The sequence below is a fragment of the Aspergillus thermomutatus genome, assembly GCF_002237265.1.
Source record: "Aspergillus thermomutatus strain HMR AF 39 chromosome Unknown NODE_25, whole genome shotgun sequence".
In the NCBI taxonomy this organism is placed as follows: domain Eukaryota; kingdom Fungi; phylum Ascomycota; class Eurotiomycetes; order Eurotiales; family Aspergillaceae; genus Aspergillus; species Aspergillus thermomutatus.
In genome coordinates, this window is record NW_020798073.1 from 37,442 (window position 1) to 65,439 (window position 27,998).

The 27,998-nt window shown below is 49.2% G+C and overlaps 12 protein-coding genes across 12 annotated transcripts; 5 read left to right on the forward strand and 7 right to left on the reverse strand.

The window, feature by feature from the left end:
• Positions 1-593: 593 nt before the first annotated feature.
• Positions 594-1,722, reverse strand: sho1 (osmosensor SHO1; the record flags this gene model as incomplete). Its single annotated transcript, XM_026758436.1, has 4 exons — positions 594-1,115; positions 1,185-1,307; positions 1,357-1,512; positions 1,585-1,722. The coding sequence occupies 4 exons, from the start codon at positions 1,720-1,722 to the stop codon at positions 594-596; spliced, it is 939 nt and encodes a 312-aa protein (XP_026617313.1).
• Positions 1,723-4,122: 2,400 nt separating this feature from the next.
• CDV56_105096 (uncharacterized protein) lies at positions 4,123-5,625 on the reverse strand (the record flags this gene model as incomplete). The annotated part of the gene is made up of 1 exon (XM_026758715.1): positions 4,123-5,625. The coding sequence occupies one exon, from the start codon at positions 5,623-5,625 to the stop codon at positions 4,123-4,125; it is 1,503 nt and encodes a 500-aa protein (XP_026617314.1).
• A 2,150-nt stretch (positions 5,626-7,775) lies between these two features.
• Positions 7,776-8,470, reverse strand: CDV56_105395 (putative nuclear distribution protein RO10; the record flags this gene model as incomplete). Its single annotated transcript, XM_026759014.1, has 2 exons — positions 7,776-8,182; positions 8,239-8,470. The coding sequence occupies 2 exons, from the start codon at positions 8,468-8,470 to the stop codon at positions 7,776-7,778; spliced, it is 639 nt and encodes a 212-aa protein (XP_026617315.1).
• Positions 8,471-9,117: 647 nt separating this feature from the next.
• Positions 9,118-9,921, forward strand: CDV56_105491 (MBL fold metallo-hydrolase; the record flags this gene model as incomplete). The annotated part of the gene is made up of 1 exon (XM_026759110.1): positions 9,118-9,921. One exon carries the CDS (start codon positions 9,118-9,120, stop codon positions 9,919-9,921), a length of 804 nt encoding a protein of 267 aa, XP_026617316.1.
• Positions 9,922-10,143: 222 nt separating this feature from the next.
• On the reverse strand, positions 10,144-12,829 carry CDV56_105571 (uncharacterized protein; the record flags this gene model as incomplete). The annotated part of the gene is made up of 7 exons (XM_026759190.1): positions 10,144-10,461; positions 10,513-10,961; positions 11,015-12,244; positions 12,302-12,461; positions 12,514-12,543; positions 12,613-12,681; positions 12,743-12,829. 7 exons carry the CDS (start codon positions 12,827-12,829, stop codon positions 10,144-10,146), a joined length of 2,343 nt encoding a protein of 780 aa, XP_026617317.1.
• A 683-nt stretch (positions 12,830-13,512) lies between these two features.
• On the forward strand, positions 13,513-14,847 carry CDV56_105823 (SET domain protein; the record flags this gene model as incomplete). The annotated part of the gene is made up of 1 exon (XM_026759442.1): positions 13,513-14,847. The coding sequence occupies one exon, from the start codon at positions 13,513-13,515 to the stop codon at positions 14,845-14,847; it is 1,335 nt and encodes a 444-aa protein (XP_026617318.1).
• A 687-nt stretch (positions 14,848-15,534) lies between these two features.
• On the forward strand, positions 15,535-17,826 carry CDV56_105958 (putative AMP-binding enzyme; the record flags this gene model as incomplete). The annotated part of the gene is made up of 7 exons (XM_026759577.1): positions 15,535-15,675; positions 15,738-15,808; positions 15,881-16,028; positions 16,104-16,139; positions 16,202-17,248; positions 17,327-17,606; positions 17,699-17,826. The coding sequence occupies 7 exons, from the start codon at positions 15,535-15,537 to the stop codon at positions 17,824-17,826; spliced, it is 1,851 nt and encodes a 616-aa protein (XP_026617319.1).
• Positions 17,827-18,216: 390 nt separating this feature from the next.
• CDV56_106139 (putative serine/threonine protein kinase) lies at positions 18,217-20,159 on the reverse strand (the record flags this gene model as incomplete). Its single annotated transcript, XM_026759758.1, has 3 exons — positions 18,217-18,659; positions 18,727-19,572; positions 19,655-20,159. The coding sequence occupies 3 exons, from the start codon at positions 20,157-20,159 to the stop codon at positions 18,217-18,219; spliced, it is 1,794 nt and encodes a 597-aa protein (XP_026617320.1).
• A 974-nt stretch (positions 20,160-21,133) lies between these two features.
• Positions 21,134-21,841, reverse strand: CDV56_106334 (uncharacterized protein; the record flags this gene model as incomplete). The annotated part of the gene is made up of 2 exons (XM_026759953.1): positions 21,134-21,594; positions 21,673-21,841. 2 exons carry the CDS (start codon positions 21,839-21,841, stop codon positions 21,134-21,136), a joined length of 630 nt encoding a protein of 209 aa, XP_026617321.1.
• Positions 21,842-22,341: 500 nt separating this feature from the next.
• On the forward strand, positions 22,342-24,119 carry CDV56_106403 (spermidine synthase; the record flags this gene model as incomplete). The annotated part of the gene is made up of 3 exons (XM_026760022.1): positions 22,342-23,291; positions 23,358-23,664; positions 23,724-24,119. 3 exons carry the CDS (start codon positions 22,342-22,344, stop codon positions 24,117-24,119), a joined length of 1,653 nt encoding a protein of 550 aa, XP_026617322.1.
• Positions 24,120-24,620: 501 nt separating this feature from the next.
• On the reverse strand, positions 24,621-26,502 carry CDV56_106556 (dynein family protein; the record flags this gene model as incomplete). The annotated part of the gene is made up of 6 exons (XM_026760175.1): positions 24,621-24,764; positions 24,827-25,449; positions 25,505-25,598; positions 25,657-26,054; positions 26,132-26,293; positions 26,382-26,502. The coding sequence occupies 6 exons, from the start codon at positions 26,500-26,502 to the stop codon at positions 24,621-24,623; spliced, it is 1,542 nt and encodes a 513-aa protein (XP_026617323.1).
• Positions 26,503-26,975: 473 nt separating this feature from the next.
• Positions 26,976-27,968, forward strand: CDV56_106697 (uncharacterized protein; the record flags this gene model as incomplete). Its single annotated transcript, XM_026760316.1, has 3 exons — positions 26,976-27,031; positions 27,094-27,645; positions 27,695-27,968. 3 exons carry the CDS (start codon positions 26,976-26,978, stop codon positions 27,966-27,968), a joined length of 882 nt encoding a protein of 293 aa, XP_026617324.1.
• Between the last annotated feature and the right edge of the window lie 30 nt (positions 27,969-27,998).

A 27,998-nucleotide genomic window follows, 5' to 3' on the forward strand; every position in this document is an offset into this window, starting at 1 on the left:
GTTGAACGAAAATTATGGAAAATTCTCCGATGTTGGACGCAACGTCCCGCGCACGTGGCACTTGCTCGTTCTCCTGAGCACAATCCAGGAGTGAGATCCACAACAATGCCATCTTGAACTTACAGGCCTTTTTCGCACAGAATCCCACTGACTAAGAATGATATAACTCGAATGGCTATATATTGCTTCTCCACTACAAACGAATAATTTCGGCATCTCTCTAACATGCGGGTGGAAATCCGGGGTAAAAAAAAAAAAAGACAAACAACACATCGAACCGTTGGAAACACATCCGAGGCATGACAAATGGAAGGCAGAACCATGAAAGGTAAGCGTGCAGATGCCCGCTGAATGGAGATAAAAAGATGGCAAAACAGTAGACTGGATGAACGCACAACTCAGGATGGGATGCCACCAATAAAGCAGAATCCAAAGAAACCATTAGACATAACATGATCTTTTCGCGGAACCAGATCTCGGGCCGAGTGATACTACTCGAAGGGTATCAAATATGAAAGCTTTTGCGACAGAACGGCGACAAAAGTAGGAAGGACCAGAAGAAAATGAAAACAAAAAAGTGCGCTCCAACCGAATCACAACAGAATCAGGTAATTCGATGGAGCGATACCGGTATCTCCGTTGGATTTTCTGGCCTGCCACCATCTGCCGCTGACATCTGACACTTCCAAAATTTCATGTTTGCTGAAACTAATTTCGTTGGCATCTTCAGGATTGGCATCGTAGGAATATATCGCTTTTGCCTTGTACGGGTATTCTGTCGGCTGTGGCACTTCGTCCTGACCGTTGTTGTTCCCAGCAAGGTTGCTGGCGGACGGGTTGCCAAAACGAGCCTGAGAGGAGCTGCGGTTTTCTGATCCGGGAGCGCCGCCGGGATAACCCGACACTGGAGACGACGTTTCGAAGCCGTTGAGTTGGGCGGAAGTGTACATCTGGGGTGCGCTGGTGGACATTGTCTCAGGGCGATGGCCAAAGGCCGTAGACATGGGTCGACTATTTCCATACGCGCCGCCGTTCTCCTTGTTGAGGGCGAAAGAATCGATAAAGCCGCGATGCGTAGCTTGAGGAGTCGATCCAAAGTAGAATATCCAGACGATCTGTTTTAAGGTTAGTTTTAGTATGAGAGGATGATGCGATCGCTAGAAGGTCAACCGCGAATAACCTACAATGACCATTGACAGGAGAATGAATCCGGCAGCTGCAGCTTGCGACGAGGATTCAGCTTCGTAGACCAGGGTATTGACCGCCAAACTGGTCAGCACTAAGCCTGTTGAAAGATAGCCCACAACCTGTTACCCATCAGCGCCGATGATCCCACGACAAGGTTGAGAAACATACCGCTACCCCATAGACGAGACCGGTGTCCGAACCAACAACAATCGTGACCCCGATAATACAACAAAACATGTAGGCGATTGCCCACCATGAGTAATTCGGATATTTCGTCTTGATATCCGCGATGATGGATGCGATACATGCGATCAACCACGCGAGCTAAAGATTGAGAATGCGATTAGTCGTGAGCCCCAGTGTGCATGCCAATAACCTGCATTAGGGACGACGTACAATCGAGATGGAGATGGTCGCGAGCGCAAATGGGTCGCCCAATATATTGCTTGCCCGAAACTTCGCCATTCTTCTCCGGGGTTCCGTATATGGATTCGGTTTGTGAAAGGACGGAGAATGCTCAGAATATGCCACCATGAACGGTATTCGCTATATACAGAGTCGTCGAAGCGGTTGGATGTAGAGAAGTCGATTCGCGTTCGATTCGACTCAATCAGGATGTAACAGATATCGCACGCGACAGGGCAAAAGCAGGCCGATTCTCTAAGACGTTATTTCCTTCTGTGAAGTCGAGATGGTATACGTCAATATCGATTGAACTTGATGGTTGATTTAGGTGAAGAGAGGGACTTGGATGCAGGAAGAGAAAAGAATGAGACTAGGCACACAGTCAGCCACAACTCACAACGCAAATGGAAATGCAAATGCGCAAAGGAAAGAGAACATATAGGTACAATTGGTAGTCGACTATAGAACATGGTAAAAAAGGCAGCAGAAATTGGGTCAATGACAGAACATGAGGTGGAAACGATTGACGTGTAATCGTACCTTGCGACACGATCCAGGTAAAAGTGAGTGTACTCCGTATGTCTTATGATGACGGAACTGGTGCAGATGCCGGCGTGAGAAGATTGATCGAGTCAAATCGGTACTTGGAGATCAATCAAAGCTACCAAGGCTGGTGCTATGAAACTGAAAACAAGCGAGAACCCCTTGCAGAGACGCGGAGAGACAACACCAGCACCTGGCTGGAGGAAAAGAAGGTGGTGTTTTGAAACGTTGGTGGGAAGAAAGGAAGAAAAATCGAAGGATAATAGAAGAATCAAAATGAGAAAACGAGTGGAAATCGATGGATGTAGACCAATCGATGAGAAAATCGAAGAAGAAGAAAGAGGTGAAAAACAAAGAAACAAGGACAGTATGAAGTTGAGGGAAGATTGATTAACACTAGTACCTAATAATAATAACGATAGAATAGGAAAACGATGATGAAGATGGAGATTGACAGATGAAAGACAGAGCCTTGACCCAGTGTCCGGTCGGGAAAAGGAGAGTTGGATCAGTGAGTTGACTAGTCTATCTACGGTAGTACATTCTCCGTGGTGGGAATCAAATGGGTGAGACGTGTGTAGATATGTATCTCAAGTCAGCATTAGAGATGACGAAGACAAGCCCTGAGAGCCTTCAAAGAGCGTATGCAGTTCGTCGGGTCAGAGTAAGACCTACTGGCTACTGGCTACCTACCTTACTTTTGTATTGCAGTGCTCGTGCTTGTACAGTCGCAGACTCGCAGTACTTACTATGAAGGGCTGAAGTACCGTCTCCAGGAACCACGGTGCTTGTGGGCCATGCCAATCCGTTCCGCAAGGCAAACACACGGACACTTGCTCTTAGTCTTGAGACTTGACTTTGAGTCTGGTCTGGTCCTTTTCCTCTCTCAGGAATACGTACTCTGAGTATCTACGGAGTACGGAGTACGGAGACAGGATTAGTATCATTTCCCCCTGGCAGGTCCAACGACCGAGGAAGACGGGAGGATATGATTGGAAGATGGGCGAATTGACGGAGCATCCAAGAGGGGCAGCTGGGGTCGGTGGAATAAGTGGATGTAACAGTGACCAATGCTCATTGTTCCTGTAGTTATTATTATCGCACCTTTGGCGATGATCCTTTGTTATTTCCCCTCTGTCATCGACTCATCGCGGCATTGTCCTTATCCACGCATGCTGATTCTTTGTTGAGTCAAGGATTCCTGAGATAAGGAATAAATATCCGTACAGCTCTTTGATATTTGTACTTCCAGTCAACAGCCTCACAGATTGAATATGAAACAAACCACGTTGAGTCGGAAACATGGGCCCAGAAATGAATCAAAATGAGATCTTGGAAATTTAGGAGTGCGCTAAAACCCACCATGCATACTAATAATAATGGGTCTTAACTCGGCTTTCCCTACTTAGCGACCGAGCGACGCAAAAAAATCGAGGCAAAAGTAGACAAATTATGGAATTAAGAGCTAATTTCGGCTTCGGCCTCTGCAGTTGTATTTTGTGCATCTGATTTGCTTGTGCTCTGAAGGTTCTAGACCTTGTGGTGAGGCTGACGCGTGTGGCACAGTGGCATCCATCCAGTGGCTTGACACAGAAGCAGCGAAATAAGGATTAGCATCCATTAATCTATCAAACATGCCGACTGCGAATCAAATCAATCTTTCCTAGATCCATATTAATTTCGAGGAAATTTGAATTTGACATCAGATACCTTACCATCATGGTGGATCAAACCACCCGGGATTTTAGCATGATCATCGTCTTCCATACTGCATGTTCTGGATCATACAAGGGATGTCTGTGCATTGACTGGATGCTGGACTGCACGGCTCCTCATTGATCCAGCTTCGAGAATCGCTGTGAAATTGTGCCTGTTGATGCTCGCAGACGAGTTGAATCCGAAACCCAGCGATAGACCGCCTCGAGACTTTCCAGCGAAACCGTCAGCAACCTTGTTCGTCGGTTATCGAACGCGATCTCTGATATATCATCTCACTTTCGACGATCCGACATCCGACCCAGGCCGTTGTTCTTCGAGCTGCTGCTTGACAGATTTAACTGTCTCCGAGTTCTTTTCAGATCTTGGAAAAACAAGCTTTCGAATGCTGATATTCGACATTCGGGAAACCGCGACCAACTGACGTGGACTGGGAGCACCTGCGGGGAAAAGAATGTAAAGTGGTGATCCCTGCGAACCATCCGGCTTGAACTTTTCGTGAAACATCTGTTTCCCCTTGAAAAGCATTTGTCTGAATGTACGCTTGTATATCGCTCGGGTGATCTTTTCAATTGGAGGCGACAGTCGGGTTATGTCGGCCAATGCTTCCAGGGGTTCAAATCCAAGGCTGAGGTACGAAACTCTCATGGAGTGCAAGAGCGCCATGGCAGCAACGATCAACAGATCAGTGATCCCTCTGGGCGCTCCTGGAGCTGCAATGCAAGGGTCAATGTGGTATCCTTGGTTTGCACCAAGATGTCGCAGGGCCGCGAAGCCATTGGCTACACCATCTGGGCCTCTGGTGTAGATGTACACCATCATTCCCGGCATCGAAAAAGGGTCGTACACCGTGATGAAAGCCTTTGCCCCGGCAGCACGATTTCGCTCCTCACGCCACGAGTCATAAACCCCGACCAGTTCCCTCTGCACGTCAAGGTCCTCACCCTGCGCCGGTATGTATAAACCCAAAGAGACGTTGCCTTTGCTTGGGTTGAGCAGTTGCTTGCTTTGTACGATGATCCGTTTCCCACCTCGCTCGTTCAAGACGTCGTTGGTCATGGGATTGAGTACGCGCTCGGTGCCGAATTGCATGGTCGTCCATCGATGTTCCTTAGCATATTCAGCAAACACTTCGCTGGCACCGATAAAAGCGATACTCCAGCCGAATCTCCTCCGGTACGCCTTGAATTCTGTGAGCACATTGGTGAACCAGTCCGGCTCGCACAGGGGATCGCCCATGACTAGAGCAACTTTGTTATGTACTTTGAACGACAGAGCAGCAGTGCGCGCTTTGTTCACGAAGAATTTGTACCTTGGGTCGAGAACACCCATATGGGAGACCCGCCCGTACCTTGTCGCTAATCTCTCGATTGCGCCAACAGCGGCCACGTCGTCAAGGGTGAAAGTATTCGCAGGGGCCTGACGTGTGCTTTGCGAAGTTGGTCTTGATATAGGTTGTTTGCCGCGGGACGATACAGAGTGCCGCTGGTGGAGCAGCCCGGCGCTTTTGATCTGTGGCACACGTTCTTCACCCTGGATAGCATCATGGAGAGTGTAGCTGCTAGCGCTACTGATACTAACAGACGAAATATCGACAATATCTTTCGGAGGATCAAGCTGACGAGTTAGTGTTTCACTGATCTCATCCAGCAGGAGCGTTTTCTTTGTGGCTGTGTGCTTCTGTGAAGAGCGCTTGCATCGCTTTTCGGCCTTCCCCTTCTTCGGCATGGAATATAGATGATGAATTGACTGCTCTACAGATGGCAAAGCCATGATGAGGGCTTCTCTGAAATCCTAGGTTTAATTCACGACGGGGAACAGACCTATGCGACACTCCTAGGATGGCGGGCGCGAATCAATCCTTATATTCGCAATTTTTGGGTTAGAACGGGCTGCGACGGGAGTTGAGAGCATATTCCATTTTGAGGCACGATACGTGGGGTATGGTAGGTAGGCAGTCGAATTATATGGATATGTATTGGTCTATGGGAGTAGTAAGCTTTGTGGCAACTGGGCACTTTGTGGCGGTTCTAGTTTGTAAATGGCTCAAAAGCTTGAGACCCTTGGATGGGTACCTATGCTCGAGCACCTAGGGCAGTCTAACAAACATGGAATGAACACTGCTACGGTGGCCAATGGCAGGCATATGGAGTGCGACCGGGGAAGATGTGGAGGTCTGCTGCTGTACCATATCTATACCTAGGTAGTGTCAGGCCGAACGAAGGCCGTTGAGGAGACTTTGCTTTGGACCCTGAGAGCGAGGGGCCAGGGCAATTAAGCTAAGCCAAGCCTTTCTGGGAACTTATTGGGTTCTTGGCATGTCCGTATGCAGTTACTCCATACTATTACAGGTTTACAACTTTAGAATCATGGTTGGGTTCGTCTGATAGTATGGTTGACCAACGGGCCTTGAAAATCGCCCTGATCTAGACCTCAATTGCCACTGACAGGCTGCAGCATACCTTGTAATGCCTACTTGAGCTGCTCTATGATCCTTGGGCCAAGTACGTCCAGAACCATGGATGTGGGGACACGTAACGGATGATGAAAGCGACCTTGAAATCGAGGTTAGGAGAATGTTAAGCTAGGTATGTTCTCTGTTATAAAGGGAAGCAGGTCTGGACTTTGAACCCTATTAATGCATGCGGAATATCTTTGTTCATTTGCCAAGAGACAGAGACAGAAAATATCATCTATTCCTTTTGAATATCAACTGAGACACTATTCTGTGTCTGCGTTCACTGATACGTCATAGGGTGGCTTCTGATATCAATACCATAGAATACGAGAAACTCAAAGCTCTATCAATGGCTACCACATATCATATACTGAAAGTATAGGTCACAGACTTCTTAACGGTCGAACAGTGGCATTCAGCCTCATTCCCTTCACCAAAGCATCAGCAAACCCAGATACACCGCCATAGGTCCTCCTATCAGAGCCAGTATCACGGACGATAGCCTCTGCTCTTCTGGAGGAGAGAAGCATAGGAGATACGCATGCACACTAAAGGTAATGGTGGCTGCAGCCGCCAGGTTCACTGCAGATTCATCAATCACCAATTGATACTCTTCACGAATATCGATATTTCAATGTCTTGAGCTCCTTGCGCTGAAGAACATGTGACATACCGAGCGTTGACTGGACAGTCTGTTCAGTGACAAAGGTATAGAGGATGAGAAGTACAGATATGATATTGGAGCATGTTGCTGGATCTGGCCGGATAGCGCGATTAGTGGAACTCTTCTAAGACAATTTTTTTTGGGAAATCTCTACCGAATGGATTTGATCTGTCTCTGATATTCAAGAGGCGATCTGGAGGACGATCGGTTTTTGGCGCAGGTGTTGTCATTGGAGAAGACCCTGTTGCTGAACTTACTCTATTAGAAATTGATGTACAGGGTATTAGTTGCGCGTTATCTCGAGGACTGAAATGATTCTGAAGGAACAAGGCAGGATAGGGTGATTGCGAGCCATGGTTTCATTCCCTCAAGTCTTCGAAATCATGGCTGCCTAGTCTGGGCGAACACATTAGCGTGTTTAGTCGCAGCCCATACGAGTTCATGAGATTGACCAGCAGAAGAATCTAAAATGTTCAACTATGGCCTGAATCTATCCACATTAGCACCAGGGACATACATAGGCCCACCTCTCCTCTCCACATGCTCACCATCGTTTGTAGATCAGTACACATAGTCACCGTAATTATGAAGATTCTAACCGAGTGCAGTGATTTCCAAAAGATGCACACCAGTAGATCTAGTCACACAAAGACTATAGAGACTGGATGGGTGCATAGGCGGCATATCATCAAACATCCAGGATCAAGAATTGTACAACCCAACCAGCGTAAAAGAGACAACAAAATGGTATCATAGAAAGTCACAACTCCCCCGCATAAGGAACAACAGAAACAGTCAGCCTCATATCTCTCTCGCCCTTCTCTCCCTCACCACTTCCTCCCTCTTCACCTCCCGCTCCACATCCTCCAGCCGTCCCTCCCATTCAGCCCAGCACTCGCCGCTCCCCACCAGCCCAACCTCATACCAGCGCTGCAACACCCGCGCAGTCCGCACCCGGAGCTCGGATATCTGCCTCGCCTGTTCCTCCTGGGTACGGGCCAATTGATCCAGACGCGGCTGCAGCTGGACGAGAGACGCAGACGCCTGGGCGTCCGGGATAGGCAGGTCGTTTAACGAAGTGAGTCTGGACGCGGTCTCAGGGAATGCCGATGCGTACGAGAGGACGATCGAGGCGAGGTTCTGGGTTGTCAGGTTCTCCGGGACGGATTGCGGAGGTGTAGGGCGGAAGAGGTCGGGGAAGCGATCGTCTGGATCCGTTCCTGTTAGTTCGTCGTTATGTAAGATATAGAAAAGGAATGCGTACGGAGTAGTAGAACATCTCGTACAGCGGGGATATTCCTGCTGAGGTTCTCGAGGCTTTTTTCTAGACGGAGGAGGCGCCGCGAGACCGTGTCGTCGAGTGAGGCTGGTTTGGCGGGCGCGCTGGGAGTGCCTGTCCAGCTTGCGTCGCCTGTGAGGAGGTAGGTGAGTCGTTGGAGGCGTGCTTCGAGAAGCTCAATTGTGGCTCCGGCTACCGCGTCATTTTCGAGAGCCATTCTACAGGAAGCAGATGACAATTGATCTTTTGCGTTGTGTGTTTTGATCCTTGGAGCTTATGCTCAGTGACTGCGGAGAATGGGTCTGGAGATGCAAACAAAGCATACAAGCAGGACTGGGCCTGGGATGATGCCAACTGGTTATCTGCCTTTGCTGCCATACACCATCTTTAGAACTCATGAATGTTTATGCAATTTTCGGCGTTTGTGATTTAATGGACTTCTTTTTATCGACAGAGACATCAACAAGACAACGCCAAACTAGACAGTGAAATGCTAGATTGCAGAGAGAAGGAATGTCGAGTCGCTCATTGCGCATAGATTACAGCGGGTATCGAGCGCAGCCCCTTCGAGTCAAGTCGACTGACTATTCCGCGGAGACCGACATCATCACAACAGTCCTTTTTTTGTGAATTTAGGAAGAAAGAGCGCACAGTTCCCGAGCGCTCCTCTCATCATGCAAAGCTTAATATTGGAAGGGTATGGCGCTGGTATAGAGGCCCTCCAAGGAATGGCCATAACCTATATAAACACCAGCGTCTGCCGCATCCTCGGCGACTTATGAACATCCAGAGAATCCTTCTACTTCCACGCTGACCATCGAAAGCCCTTTCTTTGCATTCTTCTGCTATCAGACCGACCGAAAAATGGCCCCTTCAAGCTTCAACAGTTCTCTGGATATCACCTTCATCGGAACCGCAACGGCCATCATCGAAATCGATGGCGTAACCTTTCTCACAGACCCCATGTTTTCCCCAGCAGGCACAGAATGGGACATGGGAACTGCCACCCTCAAGAACACAGAGTCACCGGCCTTAGGTTTGGAGAACCTTCCGCCAATCGATGCCATTCTGCTCAGCCACGAGGACCACCCGGATAACCTCGACGAGTTGGGCCGACGCCTTCTCGACGGCCGCAAAGTCTTGACCACAGTTGACGGTGCGAAGAATCTGGCGCCTCGCCCTGGCGTCAAGGGCATGAGGCCTTGGGAAACCACCACGCTCACCGCTGGAGGCAAGGAATTCCAAGTCACCGCGACCCCCTGTCAGCATCTGCCTGGCGGTGAATGTACCGGCTTCATCCTCACGGCTGGGGATTTTGGAACAAGCGAGGACGGCCGTCCCAATGCGATCTACATTTCTGGTGACACGGTGTATCTGGATGAGCTGGCTGAGGAGATTCCCAAGAAGTTCTGTGTCGTCGCTGCCATCATGAACTTTGGTTTCGCTGTTGCGCCGCTGCCGACTGGGCCACAGCCCATAACCATGGATGGAAAGTCCGGTGCGAGGCTGCTGCAGGCGCTGAAATCTGATGTCCTTGTTCCGATGCACTATGAGTCTTGGGGGCATTTTACTCAATTTGGAAAGGAACTTGCGCAGGACTTTGAAGCCGCAGGTGTGCAGCATAAGGTGTGTTGGTTGACTCCGGGTCAGAAGAAGAAGGTCTTGTAGGAAGGTCAATTTCATCTGCAATCACTTCAACTGAATATGAGCAAATGTGTTGTAAGAACACCGTCGATTGACTCTGATTTCTCAGTCAAGTAGAGTCTGTTTCATTAGTCATAATTCGTCAAATAGTTGAACATAAGTCTATCGCATGTACATTCGCAGAGCTCTCAGAGTAACCCTCTCCTTCTAGGCGTGTTCTTTAATCATCCAACCTCTTGCTCTCATCTATGTCGAGTCCATAGTTCGGGATGGTTGCACAGCCCCAGCTGCGCTCAGTAAACCTGGTCTGCCCCTTTCCTGCATCTCCTGCCCAGAGTCCGTCTCATCATCAAAAGACGGAATCTCGTAGTCAAACACGTTCACCTTTCTACTGGCTGATGGATCGGAAGTCGCCAGTGGGTGGTCTTGCCTCTCGAGTCGAGAGAGAGACTCGCCTTCACCAAAGGAAGCGTTTGCATTTGAAATCTGCCCCTCCATGGGATCTCCAGCGGCTCTTTCATCAAACTCCGCTTCGAATGCCCGATTATCCGCATCCACAAAGGCCTAAACTCTGGTCAGCCGAAGATTCACACACCATCATTACGGATATCTTACTTGAAGTTCGGCCGGCAGCGGATTAGCCTGAACGCTCATCGCGTTAGAATTGGCATAGACGAGGAGGACATTTTTGGACTCTTCGCGAGCAGCATGAAGCACTTCGATTTCTCGGACTTTGCGCGCAGTATACCCGACGACATCGGCATGGTTTGCTGCAGCCTTCCCATCTCGATTGGTCCCTGCCTGTCGGGCCTTTGCATCGTCAGTAGAGAAGCTGATTCGCCACCATTGCCACTGATCGCCTGCGCTAGACTCTAGATTTGTCGCTTGCTCAGAGTTGTGGGATGTGCGGGGTTTGAGAACATAGGTTATGTGCGGCTCAGTACACACGCCGCGCAAAGTGTACCGATGGTGTGGTGGTTCTGTAGGTGATTCTGAAGGCTCAGTGAGAATCTTGGAGTAGTTCCGAAGCGTTTCAACAGCTTTCTGTTTCCTATTCTCCAATTCTGCAATATGCGTTGTCAGCCTAAGCAATGAAAAACAAAACTTGCAAAGTTACCTTTCAACTTGTCTTCGATTTTGCTTGAGAGATCTCTCAACTCTCCGGCCAATCTTTGCGCCTCGGCGTTTGCTGCTTCCGGAGTCAAAGTCAGGTCACTTACTCCATTGGCAAGACTTTTGGGTAAAGTCAAAGAAGCAGCAACGGCGGCTTTCTCGAGTATCTCTCGAGATCCAAGCCCTCTATGGAAGACCGATTTCGAGACCGAGAAGCGATTCATCAAAGTTTCCAACTTAGAAATCTCTTCGTAAACTTGGAGTCGTCGCGCACGAAAATCACGCGCCAGGTCCTTGCAAGTGGCGAGGTACCGATCCGGATAGAAGACAGCAGGTATCTTCACATCCACAGACTTCGCTGAGTCGGAGCTATCCAGTTTGATCATCAGAACTTCAGCCACATGTTCCAGCCACACATCATCCAGCTCTTCCCCTGGTCTGTCGGACCAGATGGTACGATCTAGCACATCATAGAGCGTTTGGCCATGATCGGGCTCCACGAATGGGTCAAGGATGAAGAATTCTTTTTGGATTGGCGTGTCATACAGCGAAAGGGGACGCTTGTATGCGTCTGACGAGAACACTGTTGCCAACTGGTTTCCCGGATCCGCTCTGACGGCAGACTCCTGCCATTTCTCTAAGAATTGACTGATGCCGCCTTCGGCGTCATAAGATGCCATGCTTTTCAGGCTCGAAAGAGCATCGGCGCTACCGAATGCGCGGTTTGTCGCATCTAGAAAAGCAACCAATCTTTGAGTTTCGTAAAGGATGTCGTCCCAGTCCGTGTCACCGTCTTGCGCATCTTGCATTGCAACTATTTTCGGCAAGTTGATCGGCTGACCATTCCACCACTGCGGATCGTGACCGTACTTCGGGAGGACCTTATTTCGTAGAAGAAGAGCCTCTCGCGCCAAAGGAATTGAATGCAAGATAGTCAACAGCCCGCCCAAGTACAGATTATCCTGGGATGGGCGAAGGAACGCCGGTTCATCTGCTGCTCTTCTGCGGTCCGCTGGGTCCGGGCTGATGATGATCTCTTGTGCACTGGAATTGAAAAGTGTCATTGCCCATGCGCCTTCATCATAGTGATCCCGCGTGGCTTTGCTGAAATTCGATTGATTTGTGATTCCCGTCTCCTGATGCCCCAGGTTCTGGTTCAATGACATTGCCACTGCTTGTTGAAGTTCACGCTCCTCCTGTTCAGCAAGTGTCATACCTGTTGCCTCCGCTACACCTGAAAATCCACCAAGTCAGTAGAAGTGGCGCAGCCTTCCTTGATCAATTACCATACCTGCAGCGCTTTGAGAAGGACCCGTTTTATGCCCTTGATATTGCGTGGCTTGTGCTTGTTCATTCAAATTCGACATCGACGGCGGGCGCGAAGGAGGAACGGCAGAGGATATTCCGACGACGGGGTCTGAGTGTTCAATCTGGAAGGCTGCGAGGCAGAACTGTTAACAGAGCCGCTATGCTAGTATTCGATGGGCATTGGTATGTACATACAGGGTATTTCCTCCTCATGAGGAACACTAGCTGGCTAGAGCGTAGTAAATCCGCGATCAGTCCCAGTCTCATACAAGCTCAATCATTTCCAGGAGTCACCTCTAATTGGGGCGGAGTCGGATCTTCAAAGTATGCGTTGATAGCCTTATTCGAGTTGAGGTCGTTGGCCTGCAGAGTGTCTGATGTCAGTGTGCAACATACAGAAGGGTAGTCTATGATATCTGCTCACCTTCAAAAAGCGGATCGCATGCTCGCGCGATGTACTTGTGAAGTTCACGAAGTTCGCGATAGCTTCCTCTGATGGTTCGGAGGCCATGCCGTGGCTCCCACACAGAAACTGCAGAGGGTCGCAGACAAAAATTAGCGATGAGGGCAACCAGAGTTTAGGAAAGAGCAATGAGATCAGAAAAGAACAATGGCTCAACCAAGGAACTGTTAAGTGGAGAGTTGTCTGTACGGATGTCTCCAGTTAAGCTTCCCCACCACATGACATCCATCGGCCAAGCCCACTTCCATTGCCATCTTGAAGAAGCCTTGTTGAGGAGTACAAGAAATCACATTTACACATCATACTCTTTTCGCATTAAGAAACAAAGAAAATTTCAATAGAATAAAAGAAACGATCAAAGAATCGTTCACTTTCAGGGAAAATTGATACAACTTAGAATGGGAACGCGACGATAAGAATAGAAACAAAGGAGGTTCTTTTCACTGTTCTTCTTATGAACCTTCCAGCGCACTCAAAGAACCATGTGGATGAAAGATGTTTCAAATGTCACAATTCCAAGGATCATATTCAATGCTTTATTGTGCTTGCAATATTACACACCATAGGAATTGACATTTAATCCCTTGTGGTTCCTCCCTCAAAGCTCGCTCAACAACTTAGTTGATGATACTGAATCCTACAGCTTGCAGTCAACAACATCAAATCTCGTCTTCTTTCTACAATATCTCATCAGCTTCCATTTCAAAGCTTCAGGTAAGCAACAACACGCAATGGCTGAGAAGAGACGAGCGCCCGACGACCATGTGGAAGATCTGACAGAACGACCCGAGCCTAAGAAGGTCAAGAAAGTACGATTCCAGCTCTCCCGAAATGAAGAAAACCTTCCTGAGAAGGACATTCCAGCTCCACACACAGACGACGAGCTGACTGAAAGAAGATTGCGTGCAATGCGTACGAGGGACCTGGTTCATGATATTCTGGCTGCGATGTACTACGACATCCATCAATTCGGTATGCTCCGCAATGCCCTCAGGCAGAACCGTATCAGACTCTTTCCGGACCTAAATTTCTACAAAATGCAACATAAAGAAGCAGGCTGGTTATTGGACAGAGCTATTCGCCGAGAAATGCTTGCGAAGGTAGGCCAGACAAGTGGTGAGGATCGGACTTACCCGTCGAAGCAGGAAGCACAGCGTGTTGGCCATTTCATTCGACATCTCAATTGGAGGATATTTGCCATGTGTGCACTCTCAGAAGCCTTTCGGCTGGCACTTTATGCAGAAGATCAACTGGTCTGGGCAGTTTTGGTGCACAAGATCATGGAGAACCGGACCAGCATTGACATCTTTGCCCAGTCACGAGACTTGGACTGGCAAGGCCAGCTATTGAAACACGCGGACAAAGATATACCAGGTCTTCAACAAGCACTGGTCCCGATGCCTGATATGACTTCGGAGCATTTTCATCAGATAGTCCTTGCAGATGGCGCTCTGCGAAAGCCTCGGTACGACGGACACAACCAGATCAACATCGACAACGGGAATAAGTTCATTCCCAGCTACTTCAAAGACAACAAAGATCCCACGATTCGCGTTCTCGACCGCGACGGACGTTGCGATCTCTGCTATGCAGAGCGAGAATGCAATTGCAGGCTATCTACCCCGACTCTTGCCACGTGCTTGGTTGAACTTGTTGACTACCCACCCAGGGGGATCGGAGTACGGGCTCTGGGCAGATTCAAGAAGGGAGACATCCTCGACGAGTATGTCGGTGAGCTTCGGCCTGTAGGCTATCAGGAAGATCCTGTATATGCTCTACTGCACGAGTCCAAGATGGTTGAAGGCGAGCCACTTGCTTTGATATCGGCCAAACGGTATGGAAATTGGACTCGGTTCCTCAATCACTCTTGCAAGCCGTCGACAGCGTTTCTCAAGATGACCGTTGGCAGAAAAACCATTGTGGCTGTCCAGGCACTCAGGGATATTGACATGTTCGAGGAGATTACTATTGATTATGGCAAAGGCTACTGGAAGAATAGAGTGTGTCTTTGCGGGGAACCTGGTTGTCGCTCGCAAACTGCCACCGAAGAGGAGACTGAGGCTTGATTTCTCATCAACTTTCCTCGTTAATTCATTGATTCTGTACTTTACGGTGATTGTCATGTTTGTGATTGTGTTTAGTGTTCAAAGCACCACTGTTATGCAGATATGTAAAGTCTAGCTACTGCTGTAATGATCAAGTTGCGGGTTTGCTATTAATATAATTGCCTTGGCTTACTGCTTCGGCTAGCCTCGGATCTCACCGAGACAGATCTCATTGCCTTCAAATAGTCTAAGACTAGTGACCTTGGCTCACTCCACCACAAGCGAAGCCATAATACTACCCAGTAGTAGACTAGATACGAAGTATTTAGTGTATCTAGTCGTTCACTAAACACAAGGGGTCGATGCTTTCCTCGGGAATAGTGACCTTTCATCAACCCCGCATTTGCTGCAACCGACACGTGCGGGGGAACCGAAGGGAGCTTCTCCCACTATGAAACGGCCAGGCACACTCTCTCAACCCTTGCATGAGTCCAAACGAATCAGTGTTGCTCATCAGTGTCCTTTAAACTCTTGAGGAGAAGTCTTTCAATCAAGGTGAATGGAATATTAGAGCATTGTATCCTGCTAGCCCTCAGAACAGACCAGAAGGAAAGGGCTTGTTGAACAGGATAGCTGAGAGGGCTACTCACTGGGGCCTTGGGCTACTATACTCGTCTCAGCTCCCAAGAGCTATGAACTATCGATAGCATGCGCGTGTTTACCGTGCGTCGCGCGGGGATTGTCCCTCGTCAAGGCTGGGGCGTTGGTTTCTCCTTGAGGGCTTCCCAGCAAGTGCCCTCAGCACGACGAGGGCTGCTCACTCAGAGCTATGCTTGTGGACCAAGAGAAGTAAGTACGCATTATGGGATTAATAACTACCTGAAGGAGGCTGACATTACCTCGATATCAAGCCACCTTTGATTGACTCTACTGTTGGGGACCACTTTGCCAGCATTGTCAGCCAGTATGGCGACAGAGCAGCGTACGTGAACTTGATCTTGCACGCGATTATGCTTAATTTGAGCAACATGACTGACTCTCATGCATTTTGAAGTGTAATATCAAAGCATCAGAATCACAGGTTGACCTACGCCACACTCGATGCCAAAAGTAATGCCCTTGCGCGGGGACTGGAATCTGTGGGTGTGCGGAAAGGGGACCGTGTCGGCGTCATGCTTGGAAATTCCTCAGAGTATGCCATTGTATGTCATCTGCCTTCTAGGCACTTCCATGCGCCGCGTTTGTTGCTGGATATTGATCACACTTGAGTCTTGCAGGCAACCTATGCATTGTTCAAACTCGGAGCCATCCTGGTATGTTCCAACATGAATGGCCGATTCCGATGAACAATTGTCCACTGAACCACGCCTTACAGGTACCGCTTAACCCTTCTTTCAATGCAACTCAAGTCATCTCCGCGTTGAGGCACCTTGGAGCCGCGCATTTGATCATCAGTGCCGAGTCCAACTTGCCGCGGAAAGACCCCCGGAGCAATGTCCCACTACTCAAGCACATTGTTCAGGATCCCCACACAGCAAAATTAGAGTCCGCAGTAGTACCTTCACTAAAGAACGTCATTTTCGTTGACAACTCTTCCGGCAGGGTCAATTGGTCCGACTACAAGAGCCTGACGCCTTTCAAGTCGGTCATATCCGACAACATCGCTGATGCGGATCCACTGCCTCCCCAGGACCTCTCGCCTCGCGATATAGTGAACATCCAATTCACATCAGGCACCACCGCCATGCCCAAAGCGGCATGCCTGAGCCACCGCTCAATCCTGAACAATGGTTCTCAGATTGGCGATCGAATGCGGCTGACCGCGAAGGACATCGTGTGCTGTCCTCCACCTTTGTTTCACTGCTTCGGATGTATTCTGGGCTACATGGCAACCGCTACCCACGGCTCTGCCATTGTATTCCCGACCGAATCCTTCAACGCCCGTGCCGCTCTGAAAGCTGTGCAGGAGGAGAGATGTACAGCACTTTACGGCGTGCCTACCATGTTCCTCGAGGAGCTCAGCCTGCTACAGGATGGCAAAGTCGCACACGAAGGGTTTGAGTTCCTCCGGACAGGCATCGCCGCTGGTAGCAGTATTCCAGAAGAGTTGATGAAGAAGCTGCATAAGGTCCTCAATCTCACAGAATTGACGATCTGCTACGGCATGACAGAAACTAGCCCCGTCTCAGCCATGACAACAACCGACGACCCATTAGACAAACGGATTAGTACCGTCGGTAGACTGATGCCTCACGTTGAAGCCAAGGTCGTGGACCCAGCGGATCGAAGCAAAATACTCCCCATCAACACCCGGGGCGAGCTGGCCGTGTCCGGGTACTTACTGATGAAGGAGTACTGGGATGATCCACACAGGACCGCCGAAGTGATGATCGCAGACCAAGAAGGGAAGATCTGGATGCATGTAAGCCACCCCTCTCCAAGTGCCGCTCCTAGTCTTTAGGCACCATAAGGTAGCCGGATGTCTGACCGAGGGCTGTAGACTGGCGACGAAGCCTCTATGTCACCGGACGGCTACATCACGATCACGGGCCGTATAAAAGATCTCATCATCCGAGGGGGCGAGAACATTCACCCTCTAGAGATCGAGAACTGTCTCCTTACCTACCCCGGCGTGGCCGATGTGTCCGTTGTTGGTGTTCCAGACGAGCGATACGGCGAGGTGGTGGCTGCTTTCATCATTTGCAAGGAGCAGGATCGCAGGACAGTAACCGAGGATAAGATCAGAGAGTGGGTTCGCGAGCGACTGAGTAACCACCTCGGTAAGCATCTCCTGCCATTTCTCTCCTAGTGGCAAGACATCCTATACGGAGTAGACACATCGATATGCTGACCAGAAACATCCTGCTGATAGTTCCGAAATATGTTTTCTTCCTTTCACCTTCCGATTCTTTCCCCAAGACTGCGAGTGGCAAAGTTCAGAAGTTCAAGCTGAAGGAGACTGCCATCAGGATTTTGAACGAGCAGAGCAATGCTAATTAGACGATGGAGAGGAACTGAGGTTATTCTACAACCTCATTGAGTGATAAGGATCGTCTTCCTTGAGAGCACTTACAGGAGCTTACTTATCACATTGAACATCTTCATTGCCATTCTTCAGTCGTCCCTACCATCATAAGGACTGTCCTGAGTAGAACTCAAATAACCTGGACGTCTTTACAGAAAGATCGGCAGACATTCTTGAAATCCAACTGTAGCAAATTCTCTGTATCGGAACAAAACAGCTAACCATTCTCAAAGTATTGCAGCCATTACATGCAGGCGAAGCAAAGTGAATACCAAGACAATATTCAAATCAGTTACACATACAAACACGACAGAATGACTGAACAGTCTGCAGAAAGATGCTTGAATAACACACGCAAGCATGCGCTAGATATAGCGCTGGAAGAAGCCTTTCTTCACCGGGGGCAGATGATTGTGAACCTTTGGATAAACCACGCCGGCAACTTCCTCAAAGCAATTGGAAGGCTTGCCTGGTTCAGGGCAGCAACATTCAATCCTCTTGACCCAGCGATCCTTCATCACATCGCAAATGGTAGCCCGTCTCTCTGGGATGGGATGGAGCATCCGTAGAATAAGACGCCGAAGAGCTTTTGTGCGAAGATCCGAGAAGAATTTTCCGGTTTTAGGATACACATCACCTGTGATAATTCCATCCGGTTCTCTTGTCGAGAACTCTTCCCACCATTTGAGATAGCGAGAATAGCCAGGGTCCTTCTCTTCTGCGGCTCCCCATGGCGTACCGCAGTGAAGCATGGCAAGGCAGACGATGGCACAAGACCATATGTCCAGCAAGCGTGCGTCGTAGCTTCCTGGGGATCGAATGACAGTTAGGAGGTCATGACATGAAGTAGCGTGGGGGATTGCAGGGGTACTTACGGTCTTCTGCCAGAACTTCTGGTGCAATATACGGTAGGCTGCCACAAACACCAGGGCCACATTTGCGAATCTTGCCAGATACTGTCGCACATCCTCCGTCATTCGATGGCAAACCTGGATGGAGCTCACTGAAGACTCTGGCGCACCCAAAGTCGGTGATCTTTAAATGACTGTCTCCTGTCAAGAGCAAATTTTCCAACTTGATATCGCGGTGCGCAATTCCAATGCTATGTAAATATGCGACGCCTTGGAAGAGTTGTTTCATCAGACATATTTGACTTTCGAATGAAAGATATCGTTGTTGGACGATTGTAAACAAGTCCCCTTGACTGCAGTATTCCATAATATGAGACCAACGGCCTGCGTGGGAGCAAAGACGAACAGTCTCCACAATATTAGGATGATGCAAGCTCTTGGCAATGCTGAACTCGAGTTTGACCTTTCTGTCGTAAGCTTGCAGGCTCTCCTTGCGACCTTTGCGAAATTCCTTCACCGCATAATAATGCTGCTTTCCGGGACCTTTTCCGTGCATTAATTTGACAGTAGCCGTGACACCTTTACCAATGATCTTGCCCCGCAAGCCAGGAATGAAACTGGTGCCGACAAATTCGTCACTAAGTTTGCAGCTATCAACGATGAAAGCCTCGGGAAGAGTTGCATCTCCAATCGGAGACTTGCCTTTCCCGTCCACTGGAATGGGAAATTTTGGTATCTCCAATTGGTCAGGCATTGTGCCACATGTGCGAGATTCAACGAGAATCAGAGAGCTTTCTGAACGAGAAGCAAGGTGACGACCTGTCTCCTTCACTATGCGCGAAGACGATAGCTCGCACTGATCGCTGATGCCTATGTTGAAGATGAGTTAGATGCTTGCAAGACATAATCTCGAATGGCCGCCTAAATTCACGATATGGATATTTTTACATACTGTTGGTGGCGTTCTTAGTGGAGATGTTGAGAGCCGACCGCGAAGCCGACTTGTGTATGTCATCAGTATCTAAACGACGAAATAGACCCTTCAGGGAGATAGAGGCGAGGTTCAGCGGCGCTTGCTTAGGAGCTGGAGTGCTAAATGACGAAGATGACGATGGAGGTTGGGGACGGCTGAGATCCGACTGAGGTGATGTCGAAGCTGTGGTCTCCGTCTTCGTAGTCCTGAATGTATCCAAGTTCAAGGAGCTTCTTTTCTTCTCTGAAAATCCGGCTTCATTCGAGTAGCATGGCACATCGTCGGACCTCTTATATGCCTGAAAACTGCATTTCAAACCGTCTTTTTTGGTGCCAGGTTCAGAGCGTCCAGTATGGAGACACCCTGCTATGATCTGTTGACTTGACTGTTCAGAAGAAAAGACAGAATAAGGGTAATAGTAGTCTGGCTCATGCTCTTGGATCACTTCTCTGCCAGAAGGCGAGGAACCCTCAGACTGAGTCATGCTTCGTGCTGTAGTTGCTCAAAAATCAGAACAAACACAGCAGACTGATAAACGTATGAGTTGGATGAATGTATTGAAGTATAATGCAGCGAAGTCTTGTTCTTTGAACGATCAGGAAAGCGCGAAGGTAACTGCGAGAGAGAAAGATGTGAGGAAAGAGAGGGAAAGAGTAAGATGAGAGGGCGAGCAGAGAGCGGGTGGGCAAAGTCGTGCCACTGACTTGAGGACGTTATCTCATCATTGCACCGACACTTGGGGGTCATATTGCTTGCCTAAGGCACGATACCACGACATTATGCTCGCATCCCCTCATCAAATATGCATGACTGGCTACTCGGCATACATTGACAAAATGTGTGACCATAGCGCAATCTTGATCGCTTTCTAGAGAGTGCATGTTGGATATCTTGCTAGCTAACTTGATGCAGCATGGCGTAGGTAGGTTGAAGTCAGCGAAGGGCAAGGCGCCATGTATGATCTTTCGCCGACACAACGAACATTTGTCTAATAATCAGAGGACAGATCAAAGTCCAGTGAATTGAGGTATTCATACTAACCAGGCAATCAACCATCCGCTGGTCTCATCAAGTGAGCCTATGGGTGGGTAGAAAGTTTCAGCGTTGTTCCCAACTGGTGAATTCCAGGAATATTGACAACCCACATCAAGCCCTTAGATGCGATTGTAGCATTTCATGGAAATAGAATACCCATGCCACGCATTCAGAGGAGGTTTTCCCTGGCTGCAACCGCTGTCAAAACCCCCGGCGGCAGCATACGAGAAACTGCGAACTGCTGGAAGGGCATTCCATTGCTTCCAGCTTGAATGACTGAGCGCCAGCCTTGCACGTACTCGCGAGCGGCACACGAATGTGGGAGTCACCAAGCCTGGCGAATTCCGCTCCTGCATTGATCCAGAATCCGCCCGAATGCTCAATCTTCATTGTCAGAGAAGGCAACCCAGGGTCACTAACCGTTCAAAAATCCTGTATGCCTGTCTCTCCCTGCAAGTGGGACTTGATATCTCCATCAGTTCCCTCAACCATCCATTCAGGCTCTTCGTCGTCAAAGTAACGCTCCTGCTCCTCAGTCCAGTCATCATATTCATCATTCTCGTCAACTTGCGTATAGTCAAAGTCGCAGTCCTCCCCTTTCAGAAAACGCATCGTCATTTCCCAGCGCCAAAGTTTTTCAGCTTCCTCTTTGCTTGTGGGTATCTCATCTGCGTCCTCCGCAATGATCTCCCCACTTGGACCACGACTATAGCTGAACATCGCATGGGGGTTGGGATTATTGAGAGCATCAAGCTTGGCCTCTGAGCGTTGCAAGTCTGCTTGAAGAACACCAGAAAACGCTTTCGCTCTCCCTTCGGCTTCTCTTTCTGCAGGTGTTTGGAACCGGCGGATTAGTCGATCGTATAGCAACGGGTCTACAGGGGCTGGATATTAGCTTATCAGGCTTCTTAATCAAAGAAGCCATCAGTCTCTTAGGCAAAACGAGGATAGAGCAAGCGGACCAGCGAGCTCGAGATCAGCGGAGAAGTATTCCGGATGCATGTCCAGATAGCGTTTGCGACGGTTTTTCACTCTCATGGCAGGGGACGGTTGCACTGAGCTGGACCTGATGTTCCGCTGTGCGCCGTCTGACTTCATCTCGAATCCAGTACCCTTAGGGAAATGAGGCATGTCTGTACAATGCAACGATCTGTGACTAACATATGGGGAGAAGAATATCAATCAAGATGACGAAGTGGTGTTGAAAGAGCCACCAGCATCTGTTGAGACTAACCAGTTCGAGTAACTCCCAAGAAGCACTGCGGAACGTTGCGGGTGGGCAAATTCCCTTCATCTCCGCCGCCAACAGTCCAGCAGCGAATAACAGCCCACAGACGGCCAGGCGATGGATAGTCGGCTTTCTATCTGAAAGAGGACATGTAAGAGCTATCTACTCCTTTTTGTTTCATATTTGCCATTCTGTTCCTTACACTGCGCCTGGCCTTTTTTCTTGGCCTGCGATCTCCTATTGGTGTTTTGTTCGCATCTTGACTGTTCGAGGACGAGTGTGATATTATGATATCGACATAGCCAGGTGCTTACATTGAAGCCTTGCAGGCCAGTCGCAGCTGATTACTTCGACAGTTGAATACAAAGCCCGAAAAGACAAGACACGTCGAAAGCTCGACATCATGTCTTCTCCCGGAGGAATGCTCCAGCACGTCAAGCTTGAAAAGCTTCTGCCAGGTGTGGCATTGCTGCTCCTCACTGCTTTCTATTCCCCTGTCTTTCTCTTGACCCTGTCTCCGGTTTTTGGCTCTGCGCCCTCCCATATCTTTCACGGGTATGGAGTTGCTGTCACTGCCGCTGCTGGCTGGTTCTTGAAGGACGTGATTCATCGGCTGTCTGGTCGCAGAGCAGTGTATTTGGTCCCCGTTCTCGCATTCTGGGTTCCGACCATCCAATATTTCATGTTTCACCAGAGCTCATCATTTGGGAATCCAACCGGCCCGGTAATTATTGATATATTTACCTTTTACCCTCTGGTACTGCTTTCTGTGGCCTGTGCTGGGAAACTATTGCAGTCGGGCCTGAACATGAGCCAGCATGGAGACCTTATGACAGAGCATATCCCCCTTCTCGGATCCTATATTATCTACTCTGCAGGAGAGCATTTCTCGAAAGCATTTATCTCGAAGTTCATTGGCTTGACTTTCTTTCTGAGCCGTGGCGGCCTTCAATTGCTGATTGCGAGTTTGTATTCGGCTGCCATCCCATCCAAATGGCTGGTATTAGCCATTCCGTCAATCCTCTTCTCTCTCACTTCTAATGTGCACATGCCCTTCAGCCGCACAACCGCCGCCTTGAACTCGGCTATTCAAGTGGAGGGTTATGAACTTCTCGCTAGACAGGATTCTTCCACCGGTTACATATCTGTTTTGGAGAACTTGGAAGACGGCTTCCGAGTGATGCGGTGTGATCATAGTCTCCTTGGTGGTCAATGGACAAAGATGCCGCGTAATTACCATCCCGAGGTCAAGGATCCCATCTATGCTGTGTTTGCTATGCTCGAAGCCATCCGGTTGATCGAAACCGACCACGGTGAGGCGCGCGTGGATGCCAACAGCAAGGCTCTCGTCATGTAAGGAACCATATCACTGCGCCAAATTTGTGGAAGCAAGGCAGTCAGCTAATTGAACTTGTTTAGTGGACTCGGGGTGGGCACTACTCCCTCTGCATTGATCACGCACGGCATCGAGACCACAATCGTGGAGATTGATCCGGTTGTGCATAGATTCGCCACGGAATACTTCCACCTACCCTCCAATCACATCGCGGCCATTGAAGATGCCACAGTGTTTGTGAGGCGTGCCCAGGAATCTGCCAGCCCTGCTCAATATGACTACATTGTCCACGATGTCTTCACGGGCGGGGCGGAGCCAGTCGAGCTCTTCACAATCGAATTCATCAAGGGTCTATACGACCTATTGAAAGACGATGGTGTTGTTGCCATTGTAAGTCCCACCCCTCTCAATACCAACTCCGTCACCTCATTCACTGATGATATCTACAGAACTACGCCGGGGATATCTCACTTTACCCAGCCGCGCTTGCGGTGCGCACAATCAAGGCTGTCTTCCCGTCGTGCCGAATCTTCCGCGAAGATGCAGCGGCAGAAGCCAAGTTCGATTTCACCAACATGGTGATCTTCTGCAAGAAGAGCAACACGCCCCTTCGCTTCAGAGAACCAGTCAAGGCCGATTTCCTGGGAAGCAGGTCTCGTCAGAACTATCTTGTGCCCAAGCACGAGGTTGACCCGGCCCAATTCGACAAGATTGAGAAGGGCGGAAGGCGTGTTCTGGTTGCGAAGGAAACGGGCCGTCTTCATAAGTACCTGGATCGTGGTGCCCTTGGCCATTGGGAGATCATGAGGACGGTCATGCCGGATGCGGTTTGGGAGAATTGGTGAAACTAATCACATACTTGTGTGTGTATACTATAAATATTCAGAAAAGTCGTTCGCTTGCACAGTTTTGTTGAAAAATATGTCTGACGTATAAAGCTCCGGCTCAACCTTATGTTCATGAAAGTATGCGACGTATCACGAGTCTGAAAGAAAGTGGAAGGTAACATTGCTGCCAATTTCTTTGCAGCTAGGTCATCGCAAGACACATACCTTGCAGTTTTCCCTGAAAGAACCCAACAGTAATTGGTGGTGTTATTATGTCTTCATAGCTATGCTAATGATATCATTTGGTTGGATAAAGTATAGCTCCACAGATAGACAAAGGGAATATGTGCTAGTCAGATATGTCGCCCAACTCTAAGACTCCTAATCCACCGTAACAGGCTATCCTGGTATCGAAAACAAAGAGCGTCGCCAAGCCGATATCCTCGATCCTTGGAGTATGTACTGAACGGGAACGATAAAAGTACAATTAAAACGGCACTCAACTCAACTCGTCGGAATTCAAGTCGACGGACTTCCGCGTGGACTCGTTCCAGGTTTCTTGACCAAGCCTGCAAAGAAATTCGCCAGCGCTTGATTGTGTGCCTTTTCATCCCCCGGTGACGAAAGGACCTCTTTTCTCTGGACTCGGCTAGCCTCTCTCTCCTGGGAACGATTAGCAAAAAAACCCGAAGCACATCTCCCTCCAAGTCAATTCGGTAGCTTACTTTGAGTTTCCTCAGCATATCGTCAGCGTCGACCTGGATACCTCCCATGTTGAATTGCACAGGCCCAATGTGCTCGTTGACCCGACCGTTATCTTCCAAAGGCGACATTTCAAGTTGAGGCACTTGTTTCGTCGCACGATCTTTCTCATCTTCCTGCTTCAGCTGCTCCAGCACATCTAATTGCTTGGTAAGGAAGCTCTGCATGTCCAGCGTCTCCACTTCAACCTTGTTCGCGCTATTTTGGCTTCCGGGATGCGCCATCGCGGTATTGCGCTTGGGATCTGTGATCGTTTGTTCAAATATTGTCACAGCACTGGTCCCGTCTTCGGCACCCATTGCGCTGTCGTCTTGAGGTTGATTGACAGATCCAGTGAGTGGCTCGGGAGGGTCCTGGATCTCGATTGACCAAGCAGTTGATACACCTTCCATATCGAAACCCTCTCTGATGATTCGAATCTTGCCCCATGAATCCCAATTCGGAGGCACCAAAATCTTGTCTCGATCAATCACATTGTGCTTGAGCGACTGTCGCTTTAGTAACGAATGTATTCCAAGGGACGAATGTATCAAGCTCTGCAGGGAGTTGGCGAGAAACGGGGTGGTATATATCAACGATGCGCCATCTGCGAGCAGTTAGCACGATTTCTCGAAGGCATTTAGGAGAATGGACACTCTCACGTTTCAGAAGAATGGTCCTCATAAACTGAAGGATGAAGTCAAACTCCTCTTCACGCCATCCGTGATCCTTCTCCAGTTTCTCGATCTTATCCGCCTGTTGAAGTAGCAGTCAGCCCGGTCTGGTCCGTTCACCAAGGTATAGCCTTACATACCCCTTGACAAACCACACACACGGGAATCCCAAGACCCTCGTCCCATTCACCAGGGCCGAGAGGTATCGCGACTGGTCCTCCGGAGCTGGCCAACCCTTGCGCTCCGGCTGAACTAGAATCCATGCCCCTTTTTCGGTCCTTCCATTCCGTCATGGTCTCCTCCATCACAATCTTTGTCTCATCGTCAAGGGAGAAGAGAACATGTCGCAGCAAACGAACCCATTCCCGCAGTCTTCGAACCCATGTCCAGGGGTCCGTCCAGTCGAGCAGGATTACGACTAAAGTTTCTGGGACTGATTGAGGGGTTAAGAGTGGCTTGAGGAGTGGTGCAAAGGACAAGGATGGTTCGGAAAGTAGATATGCAGAGACTCGAGCCAAGGTATCTGAGGCGAAAATGACTGGTTAGCCAGCATCATCACAGGAGCCCGATAGATTGTAGCGCGGTGGGGGTAAAGACAGGTAAAGGCAGAATTACCTTCCTGGTCGGCGTCCAGGACGTCCTGATATGTGTATCCCAATGCGAATTGATTGGCGACTGGCGGCAACCTTCCCCTTCGCTTCTCGCTGATCAAGGTAGGATCCGAAGTGTCCGCGGACAGTGTCTCTATAAACTCCCTCTGTGATTCGGGTGTTCCTCCTGGAGGGAGTTTGATAGATCAGCAAGCCGGTTCAAAGACCCAACTACAACCAAGGGATGATAGAGAAGAATTCAGAAGACTGCGCACCTAAGATCAAAAGATTCTTCTCAGGCAAGCGCTTTCCATTTGCGACACTGTCCAGCATGGACGACCAGATATTTTTCTTGGGGCCATCTTTACTCGACGGTCGACTATTGTTTCCAGACATTATGTCCAAAATCGACCCTGCTCAGCCTGTGCTGACCATTCCAACTAGTTGAAGTCTTTATCAGAGCCCCGACCTGTTCAACGCGTCGATCTTGAGGCTTTGTGCACAGGGAAGGGACAGAGGCGGACAGTGTCAGGGGACGTTCGAGATTGATGCTGTAGCTTGTACTCTAGCCCGCAAATCGACGGAAGAATTGAACTTGTGAGAAAACGATATAGTTAACAGGTAAATTCCAGAAATAACCAGTTCTAGCAGTGAATAGAAGGTATCTTCTACAGCAAATGAAAGTCAAACTGCTTAGATGTAAACAATGTTTCATATTATTGTGTTTCCCGCTCCGTCTTTGCGGGTGGGACCTTGCGCGGAGTCCACCCGTGATACCATGACCTACGAGCTTTTGCGACTGGAAAGCTACCTCGCCATCTTCACTTTCGCCAAAAACTACAACAACCTGCCAACTGCGAAAGTCCGCTATGAATGCTATTCGTCAAACTCAAGCGCTCAACAAGCGGGAACTTGAAAATGCAGTGTGCGGTTTCTATCTTCTGAATCTTACAGCTTCACATTACTGACATAATTGAACTTTTCTAGGCCACCTGAAGCTTCCTGGCACGCAGATTATCGGGATACGGCCTACATTTACATAGGAGGCCTGCCATTCGATCTCTCAGAAGGCGACATCATAACAATTTTCTCACAGTATGGAGAGCCAGTACATGTGAATCTGATACGAGACAAAGAAACCGGGAAGAGTCGGGGGTTCGCGTTTCTAAAATATGAGGACCAGCGCAGTACAGATTTGGCTGTTGATAATTTGGGCGGGGCGACAGTCTTGGGCAGGATGCTTCGAGTGGACCATGCGAGATACAAGAAACGTGACGACGAAGAAGACGTGGATAACGTCGCGAAACTGATGGGCGAGACTACTGATCGGAATTCAAGGGGTGGGGATACTGACGACGAAAGGAGAAGACGCAAGAAGCGAAGGTCCAGCGAATCCAGAGAGGTTGAGGCGGGGAGTCGGCCCCTGCTCAAGGAAGAGAAAGAACTTCAGGAGTTGATGATGAACCATGATGACGAGGACCCCATGAAAGAATATCTCATCGAAGAAAAGAAGGAAGAAGTCGCGCGTGCTCTTGAACGGTTGAACAAGGAGAAGAAGTCGTCTCGCAGACGAGATTCAAGCCGTGAGCGATCGAGTCGCCATCACCGCCATGGTCATCACCGTTACCGAGACGAGGATCGATCTCGTTCCCGAGAACGGAGGCATCGGCGTGATCGGTCACCATTCAGAGAGGAGCGTTCCTACAGAGACAGATCATCATCGCGGAGAGAAAAATCTCACAGGGAGAGATCGCCTGTGCGCTCCCGAACCTCAGAACCACGAAGGGATCGTGAAAGAGACGATCGTCGACGTTGATAAGGAATCAAATGATCAATTGTTGCTGCGTCAGTCCGTTCTCTAGCGATTAATATTGCAGGTGTCAGCTTGCAAC